The following is a 9,742-nucleotide window of genomic DNA, read 5'->3' on the forward strand; positions in this document are numbered from 1 at the left end:
GGTTTTTATCTGCTTAGGGATTCCAAGTATAGGAAAGCAGTGCAAAAGGTGAGCTAAAACATGTTTGGTGGCCTCTCCTGTCTGGAGGGAGGCTACTACGAATCCACTAAAGGTGTCCACGCATACGTGAACATATTTTAAATTACCAAATTCAGAAAGATGGGTTACATCCATTTGCCAGATATCATTTGGCACCAACCCTTTAGGGTTGACTCCCAAGTGCGGTACCAGGAGATGGGTTACACAGTTGGAGCATTGTTTCACTATTTGTCTAGCTTGTTCCCTGGTTATTTTATACATTAAGTGTAAAGTTTGAGCATTAATATGATGTAAGGAATGGGCTGTGCGGGCCTTTTCAACGTTATTTACGGAGGCAAAGGCGACAAGGCGGGTGGCCGCATCAACAACCCCATTGCTTTGGGATAAAGGGCTGGGGAGGCCCGAGTGGGCCCTAATATGACCAGTGAAAAAGGGGACTGTTCTGGCCTGAATGGTTTTCTGGCATTCCAAGAACAAGGCCGAAGTTTCAGCAGTCTTTTTTATTTGAGGGGTAGTTTCCAACAAAGGAATGGAATGTGCCAAGTAAGCGCTATCAGTGTATATATTAAGGGGTTTGTTTGCAAATTGTGATAAGATGCACATAATGGCCCTGAGCTCGACCAACTGAGCTGAAACGCAGTTGGTTTGGATTTTAGTAATTGTACCATCTACACAAAAGGCCACAATCCCTGTTGAGGACCCATCAGTAAAAACTAAAAGTGCGTTGTTAAGAAGGTATAAACTAGTGATATTTGGAAAAATAAAGGCATGGAGGCAACAAAATTGAACTAATTTATTTGGGGGGTAATGATTATCAATACTTCCTGTAAAGGATGCACATGCAACGGGCCAGCAGTTTGTTTGCTGCATGAGCCAATCGACCTGTGGGCAGGTGTATGGCTGGATAACTTTAAATGGTTCTAGGCCAAAATATTTAAGGCTAGTCTGGCATCCTTGAATAATTAACTCGGCTACAGAATCATAATAAGGGAGTAAAACCTTGCACGGTGACGAGGGTAAATGGATCCAAATAAGGGGGTTATCTTGCCACAACAGGCCAGTTGGAGTAGAGGGTGTGTTAAAAATTAACAAACTAATACTTACCTGGCAGGGGAGATACCATGATCACGAAGGTGGTTTTCCCAGGGCGAGGCTCACCCATTGCGCTCCGGATGTGCTGACCCCTGCGATTTCCCCAAATGTGGGAAACTCGACTGCATAATTTGTGGTAGTGGGGGACTGCGTTCGCGCTATCCCCTAAAAAAAATTAACAAACTAAAAGTTTTAGAATAATCTAAATTGGTTACAAATTGTTTATTGATAGCCTCTTTGACTTTTTGTAGGGCTTGCAGAGCAACAGGGGTGAAAGATCGAGGGGAATTTGGATGAGAATCCCCTTCAAGAAGGGCAAAGAGGGGCTTAAGTTCTCTGGTAGTGAGTTTTAGATAAGGCCTGAGCCAGTTAATATTGCCCAAGAGTTTTTGGAAATCATTGAGCGTGGACAGCTGGTCTCGGCGAAGAGTTGCCTTTAGTGTGGTAATAGTAGGGCCAAAAATGTAAAAACCAAGATAAGCATAAGGGTCTTGTAACTGGACTTTGTCTGGGGCAATGACAAGGCCAGAAGTGGTTAATTGCCTTTTAAGGTGGCCAAAACACTGGAGAACCTCGCTATCTATAGGCCCCGCAAGAAGGATGTCGTCCATATAGTGGATGATGTAAATATGTGGCCAGGTTTTGCGCACATCGTGAAGAGCTGCAGCGACATATTTTTGACATAACGTAGGGGAGTTCGCCATCCCTTGTGGCAAAACGGCCCACTGGTACCTTTTCATAGGTTCTTTGAAATTAATTGAGGGGAGGGAAAAGGCAAACCTCTTTTGGTCTTGTGGTGCAAGGGGAATGGAAAAGAAGCAGTCCTTGAGGTCAACAACTACTTTGTAGTAACTATGAGGGATAGCTACTGGAGAGGGGAGCCCAGGTTGGAGCGCTCCCATAAGGTGCATGGTGGCATTGACAGCCCTAAGATCTTGCAAAAGCCGCCACTTTCCAGATTTTTTACATATAACAAAAATAGGAATATTCCATGGGGAAGAGCTTTCTATTAAATGGCCTGCCCTCAGTTGTTCCTGCACTAGCACTTGGGCGACATGAAGCTTTTCAGAACTCAAAGGCCATTGATCAACCCAGACAGGATTGTCAGACTTCCATATTATAGGGTCTGCGTGAGTCTGGGGTGCAGGTTTGTCAGTGGCTGTTAGGAAAAATTTTGTGATCCAAAACCTAGGCGTCCTTCACGAGGAGAGACCATTAGGGGTTGAGTGATACCCTGCTTATTTTTTCCCAGTCCACTGCCAGGCCGGAATCCCTGTTTTAACATTTGATGAGCAACAACGTCGTTGGGGCTGCACATTATAAGCTTCATTTGGGAAAGAATGTCCTGGCCCCATAAATTAAGAGGAATACCTTTTATTATAAAAGGCTTGACAATGCCGGTGTTTCCTTCAGGGTCTTTCCATTGTAGATATTTGGAACTTTGCATGGGGTTGGCAGATTGCCCGATACCCTGTAAATGGGTCAAAGAGGGAGTAAGGGGCCAGGAAGCGGGCCAACAATCAAAAGAAATTATGGGGGCATCGGCTCCAGTATCAAGAAGTCCCTCAAATTGTTTGCCATCCAGTGTGAGTGTTAATAAAGGCCGTTCAGGGGACATTTGCTGGACCCAATAGGCATCAGAGGAGCCAAATTTGGAATTGCCTTTAGCAGGTCCCTGATCCAGGTTAGATAGGTTAATTAAGGGCGAGAGAACTAGTTGTGCTATACGAGATCAATAACCTGCTCTGTTTTGACAAGGATTTGAATCTGTCCTGTAGTCATAATCAATAATGCCAGGAAAGACAAATAACCTGAAGGCTGAGCTGCCTCTGCCCAAAACGAGGCCAAAAAATCCCTTTGCCAGAGGACCGAAGGTGGTGGTATTAACTACTTGGGTGCCTTGTTAAGGAGTTAATACTGTGTGGGAGGAGCAACAGAGGTCCAGCCCTGCGCTGCCTGTTGTTGCTCTTGATAGGGAGGCAAGGCTTGTGAGTGCGACGTTGGGCGCTGGGTCTGAGGAGATTGGTGGCCTTGGGGGACAAACCTGATGGCCCCAGGGGTTTGTCTCGAAAAGGGGGCCCTGGGCTGGCCCCGCTGGGCATTTTCCAGAACCGCGGAGTGAGGGGACAAAGGGTTTCCTTGATAATCGGTTTTGGATCTGCATTCAGAAGCCCAATGAAGACCACGTTTGCAACGAGGGCAAACGGTGGACGGTCTCGGCCTTTCAGGGCAAGAGGCCTTAGGCGCTGGGCAGTCTCAGGAGAAATGACCGGGCTGTTTACAATTAAAACAGATTTTTTGAGCAAGCAAGGCAGGGTTCTGGATTAAACCCTGAAGAGCAGCTCCTATGGCCAATCCAAGATTATGTGAGGGACCGACCTCCGCGCAGTGTTTTATAAAGTCAGAAATACCGCCAGTGCGGCGGTATGGACGAAGAACATCCTGACAAATAAGGTTTGCATTTTCATAGGCAAGGTGTTTGATAAATTCACTTTCATTCTCATCTTTACCAACAAGTCGTTCGGCTGCAGCCGTTAAGCGGCTAATAAAATCACGATAGGTCTCCTCAGGCCCCTGCCAAATTTTTGCCAAAGAAGTGGTGGCGGAGCCCTTGGGGGGCAAGCAGCGCCAGGCCTTGAGGCCGGCGGTTTGAATTTGGGCAAGCAGTCCGGGGGAGAATCGCGCCTGTTTGTTATTAGTGTCATGAGGAGCAAGGCCCTTTAAATTTTTGAATGGTCCACCGCTTTGCTGTCCCCTTAGCCTCGGCATTGCGGCGTGCAACCTCCTTGCAGGTTTCTGTATATTCTGCTTTCCAAAGAACAAAGTCTCCTCTTGAGAGCACAGCACGGGTTAGCATATACCAATCATTTGGTGTAAGCCACTTTTCAGTGAGGGACTCAAGGAGGGACATGGTATAAGGGGCCGTTGGGCCATAAAGGGACACAGCAGATTTTAATTCTTTTATATACTTGAAGCTAATGCGGCGATATTGCTGATCTTTAGTGCTAACCTCTTGCGGATTGTTAGTACTAACCTCTTCCTCCTCATCTCCACTATCTGTGCTGGATTGCTCATCAGAGTAATCTCCCTGTGTAATTGCCGCAGGTGAGTCATCACCACCATCTGGGTCGCTATCAGCGCCTGTAGTTTCACTTTCGGCAGGCACCAGCGATTTAGAGCGTGTGACTGGGAATGCAAGCGTAGTTTTAGAGGGCTTAATTTCCCGAAAGACGGGCAGCTTTTCTAACAAGGGAGCAGCGGCCCCCTGAGTACCAGGACTCACAGGTCTAATATCCAGCTGTTGTAAAGACTGGAAACCTTCGCAGCACGTTTTTGTGGCTTCTTTTAAGAGTGCCCAATTATAAGGGGTGTGCGTGATGGGAGCTGAGACGGCAGCGGCAGTAACAGGGGTGTGCTTTCCTGGGCTATTATACGACGGTGGCCGGCTAGAGAAACCCAATAAGGGAGGCCAATCGGGGTTACAGTAGCGCGCCACCGCTTCTTCTAAATCATCCCAATTAATTTCCGGGTCGGCGTTTCGTGGCGGGTTCTACGGGGCTGGAGTTTGTAAGGGCGCCTGCAAGGGCGCTTGAGGGTTATTAGAAGGAGGGTGATTTTTATGGTCAGCGAGGGACGGGTAAAGTAATTTTGGAGGAGTTATCTCTGTCTTGGAAACAATGGAAAGGGAATCCTGTTCTCTGGGTTTTTCTGGGGGAGGAGTAGAAGGCAGAGGTGACAAACAAACAGACGGCGCTAGGGAGGGAGGTTTACTGCTCTTATATCCAGTTTTTAAATAATCATGTGACTTGGACACAACCTTAGAGATATCGGGGTGATAATGGTGGATTTGCAAAACTTCTCATATCAAAGACCAGAGATTATAGGCATCAACAGATACTTTAGAAGGCCCAAAAGAATGATAATAATCTTTTAAACAATCCCCTACCGGTAACCAACGTTTCTCGTCGATAGTCTATTCCTGAGGGAACCAAGGACACACATCTTCCAGAAAAAGAAAAAACTTTACTAAATCTTTCTTTTTAACCCGAGTCCCACGTGTCTTAAGAGATGCTTTTAGTCCCCCTATAAATTGTTCGTGGGCGGACAATGTTTGCCCCATGATATGATGCGCTGCTTCGCTTATCTTATGAGTGTCGATTTCGCAGTCGGGTTGCCTGCGTTGACCTCAATGCAAGTCACTTTCTGCGGCTCCGGCAGGGAGGGGGAGGGACGCCGCAGCAGACTCAGTCTGATCTCCGGTGCTTCTCAGGAGACGGAGATTTCACTGTTCAGAACGGCCGTTCTCGGGGAAGCAGCGTCCAGGATCGGAGACCCCCTTCGGGCCCCACGTTGGGCGCCAGTTGTGGGGGTCTCGTCCAGCGAGACCCTCACGCGGTGACCCGCAGGGGCGGCGAACCTGGATGGAAGAAAGACAGAGACGTGGAGCAAGACAAGTGCTGATCAAGCCCGTTTATTTTGTCAAAACTCGAGGCATATATTTACAATAAAGAGGAACTGGGAGGTGTGTATTCTAATGAGGCATACTGCATAACATCCAATACAATATGTGTATTACAATGAAGCATAACAACGTTAGACAGTCAGCTGCAGGTGAAAAGGGCATGCGATAGTTCTCAAAGACGTCTGCATGCAAATTAAGGTTTATTACATGCATTACCGAGTTTGCTACGCTCCTAATATGGTATGTCTGCGGTCCAATGGGTGCTCGGTATTTTAACCAATGGCAGCAAGGTCAGCTATCGCAACCGCCCATAGCTTGGGATGTGGGAGCGGAGTTGGGTAGGAAACAAAGCTTTGCTGTTAGAAAGCAGCCAAGTTTCTGCTACGTGGCTGAAACTAGGGCCTTAATGGCCATCGGCTCCCAACAAGTGGGATCCTCACCCCCTGCCCTCCCAGTTGCCAGGGGAAAGGAGCCTCAGGACCAGGCAGGAGACTCTCATCTGTGGTCCCCTTCCTCGGCTTGGCTTCTTCACTCGTCCTTCCCTCTCCTGGTGTATGGCCTCTGGTGTTCTCCACCCCTTGCTGCCCTTCCTGTCACCTGAGCTTGGGTTCGCTGGAGTCAGTCCTCTACCTGCAGGGTTTGTCCAGGGATCCCTGTGAGCCCATCCAGGCCCCCCCTCCACCGCCAGTCCATAACCTGTCCTCTCTCCGCAGGCTTGGCTGAGACGCCCAATACTTTGCTCTTTCCACAGGCAGTTTAAAGACAAGGGAGCCCTTCTCCCAAGCAGCCCTGCTCCCTCTGTCCCCGCCACTCCCTCCCACTCCCACTCCCTTTGTCTGACCACCTGCAGCAACCCCGCCCCGGCCTCTCTCGTGGACTTGTGCCTGTGGTCTGCATGGCACCTGGGCTCATCTCCTGGACACCCAGCCATTGTTCCTTCCAAGCAATCTGCCTGGCCCAGGAGGTCTCCTCTCTCTACCCAGGGGCCCTGTTCTCTGCCCCTCATCCCCTCCTCCAGGGGCTAGGGAGAGGTCACTCCCTATTGCAAGGAATGCTGGGAGAGCGTGGTTGAGTGGGTGGGAAAAACAGTAAAGAGGCATGGACATGCCACCGAGCCTGGCAAAGCTGAGCCCGCTGCCCTGAGAGATATTTACCCCGAGGCATAAGCCGGCCATTGTCTAGTCCCTGGGGCCCAGAGCAGGGTAAGGAGAAGCATTTCGTGCCGGGGAGGGGGACAGCCCAGCGCCAGCCAGCAAGACAGCACGCCTCTGTGCCTTAGTCCTCCTCTGCCAGACTGGTTCACAGCAGCCGCCATGCCATCCACCCGACCAGGCTGCTCTCACTCACGGTTTGGGGGACCAGCAGGCTGGGATGAGGCACCAGCTCTAGGGAAAGAAGGCGCTTGCTGTCTGCTCTTGGGGGTCCTTGCCTCAGTGCCCACAGTGTCCCCTTCAGAGTTCTTTGGTGAGCTTTCCCGTGTGCCTGCATCCCTTTTGTAGCTCAGAAGTGCCAGCCTTGCTAAAATACCAAAGACAGCCTTGTGCCCAAGAGGGATGCTTGCATCCACAGGGATGGGGGTTAGGCCTGGCAGCCCTCTGCTCTTCAAACAGTAGCACTGTCTCTTGAGTGCTGGGTGAGGGGAAGTCCCCTCAAAGAACCTCCTCTGATCGCCTCTGGCCGAGGGGAGAGGCGCGGCCCTTACATTTGGGGACCCCTAGTCCCATGAGGAAGAGACAGGGACACGAGCTTATGCCTGTAAGTGTGGAAGTAGTAGAAGGAGTAAAATAATCCCGTCGGGGTGGTGGGGTTTCCCGGGCAGGGGCCCTGGAGCCGGCCTTGGGGAAGCCTGCCTGGAGGGTGGCTCCCCAGGCCAAGGGGCGGGGCCGTGGGAGGGGGCAGGAGCAGGACGTCAGACCTGGGAGAACCAAGGTGGTTCACACAGTTTCCTGTCAGGATCCGTGTTCACCCCATGGTGGTGGTCATCCCCTTCCCCGAGCCCGGCAGGAGGCAGGCAGGGACACCTCCCACCATGCTGCCCACTCCCCATTCACTCAGTGTCGTCAGGGTTTCAACCACAGTCGGCCCACAGGGGCCACCGCAAACCAGAGTCCATTTCCCCAAGCTCTGAGCGTGTCTCTGGCAGCCGCTCCGTCCAGCTTTGGGCTGAAAATACGCTGTAAGACGTAGGTGTCACAGCCATTCACTGCCATCACACCGATGTTGGCTCAGAGCGACCCTCTAGGACAAGGTAGAACTGCCCCTGTGAGTTTCCGAGACCGTGACTCGTTATGGGAGGAGAAAGCCCCATGTTTCCCCATGGAGCGGCTGGTGGTTTCAAACTCCGGACCTTTGGGATCACAGCCCAATGTGCAACCGCTGTGCCACGGCCTGTTGCTTGACTCTGTGTTGGTTACCTCACCAGCTCTCCAAAACTCCTCCTCGGCATTCTCCCTCATCCCGAAAGGTAGCTGCTTTCCTGAGGCTTCCGGCCAAGCAGGGTAGGAGTGGGGGTGTCTGACAATAGGGCCCCAAGGGACAAGGGCAAGGCCATGAGGGGAGCCAGGGTAACCCTGTGTCTAGGACAGGTCTCCTGTTCACGCTGTGTCCCCCTTCTGTTCTGCTTCTGCTATGCCCACTCTCAGAGAGAACACAGTTTTGGCCTTCACACTGACTCCCCGGGCTTCTTGTCTTCTGCAGGTGTGAACCCCGACGCCAACTACCACGCCCTCTACCGCTACTTCGTGGAGCTCTGGATCTACCTGGGGCTGGCCTGGCTGTCCCTCTTTGTGAACTGGAAGGTCAGCATGTTCGTGGAGGTCCACAAAGCCATCAAGAAGCGGCGGCGACGGCGGAAGGAGTCCTTCGAGAGCTCGCCGCACTCCAAGAAGGCCCTGCAGATGGTGGGGAAGGCGCCCACCAAGGATGTCAACATCTTCAGCTTCCTCTCCAAGAAGGAGGAGACCTACAACGACCTCATCAAGCAGATCGGGAAGAAGGCCATGAAGAGCAGTGGGGGTGGCGAGAGGGGCCCGGGTCCAGGCCCGGGGCTGGGGCCTCCGGGGGGCGGGCTGCCAGCCCTTCCCGCCTCCTTGACCCCCCTGGTAGTCTATTCCAAAAACCGGGTGCCGAGCTTAGAGGAGGTGTCACAGACACTAAGGAACAAAGGCCACCTATCTCGGCCCCCTAGCGAGGAGGCAGGAGCGGGACCCACCTCCGACGCCTCCCCCAACCCGGAGGCGACAAACCAGCTGGACCGGATCAGTGAGGAGGGCGAGCCGTGGGAGGCCCAGGACTACCACCCCCTCATCTTCCAGAACGCCAACATCACCTTCGTGGGCGAGGAGGCCGGCCTCTCGGAGGAGGAGGAAGAGGAGACGTCCAAGTCTTCCCTGGAGGACAACCTGGCTGGGGAGGAGCGGCCGCTGAAGGAGGCCGAGGTGGTGGTGCCCCTGAACCTGGGCGAGTTCCCGTCGTCCGACGAGTCCACCTTCACCAGCACCGAGTCTGAGCTCTCCGTGCCTTATGAACAGCTTATGAACGAATACAACAAGGCCAGCAGCCCCAAAGGCACCTGAGGGAGGCCTGGCTCCCCGCTCCACAGCCGACGGCTCCTTCTCCCACTCACCCTCGGGGGAGGGGGTGCCTATGATGGCTGGGATGCCTGACCCCTTGTAGGGGGACAACCCCGGAGCGGGGGGCCAGGTACCTTCAGTACACCCTTGATCCCCCCCCAGCTGGATGCCACCGATCACACGTGGTACACGCCCAGGACAGAGCCTCTGCCCTTCCCGCTGAACGCAGGCCGGCAGTGGGTGGGCAGCTGCCCTGAGCGTGGTTGGACTCTCGGGGCGGGGGGGGGGGTTCTGGGGTATCTGAGCTGGCAGGGCAGGGGGGTGAGACTGAGCCTGTAGAGGCCTGCATGGGCCATTGGGTTGGGTTGATAATGTCACACGGTTCTCCTGGGGGCATGAAGGGCCCTCAAGCATTTCAGTTGATGATCTAATTCGCTTCTGTGTTTGGCACTGGAGCAGTAGGGGGAAGGGAGAAGGCCCAGGTCCTGCCGTTGTCAGTCCTCTCAATGGTAGTGTGGGGTGAGGGCACTTCAGGATGGACCACAGGGGCCCTGGGCCCATGGTGGGGAGTGTGGGT

The 9,742-nt window shown here is 52.7% G+C and overlaps 1 protein-coding gene and 1 non-coding gene across 2 annotated transcripts in view; both read left to right on the forward strand.

Annotated features, from left to right (window-relative positions):
- Positions 1-9,389, forward strand: part of KCNK5 (potassium two pore domain channel subfamily K member 5) — a 58,363-nt gene extending 48,974 nt beyond the window's left edge. Inside the window, exon 5 of the mRNA XM_075554111.1 lies at positions 8,291-9,389. Coding sequence (XP_075410226.1) covers positions 8,291-9,168 — 878 coding nt within the window. The 3' untranslated portion in view covers positions 9,169-9,389. The remainder of the gene's footprint in view (positions 1-8,290) is intronic.
- Positions 1,136-1,299, forward strand: LOC142454012 (U1 spliceosomal RNA). The gene has a single exon (XR_012785551.1). It is a non-coding gene; the product is annotated as a U1 spliceosomal RNA (small nuclear RNA).
- Positions 9,390-9,742: the final 353 nt, after the last annotated feature.

This window comes from Tenrec ecaudatus, chromosome 7, assembly GCF_050624435.1.
Source record: "Tenrec ecaudatus isolate mTenEca1 chromosome 7, mTenEca1.hap1, whole genome shotgun sequence".
Classification (NCBI taxonomy): domain Eukaryota; kingdom Metazoa; phylum Chordata; class Mammalia; order Afrosoricida; family Tenrecidae; genus Tenrec; species Tenrec ecaudatus.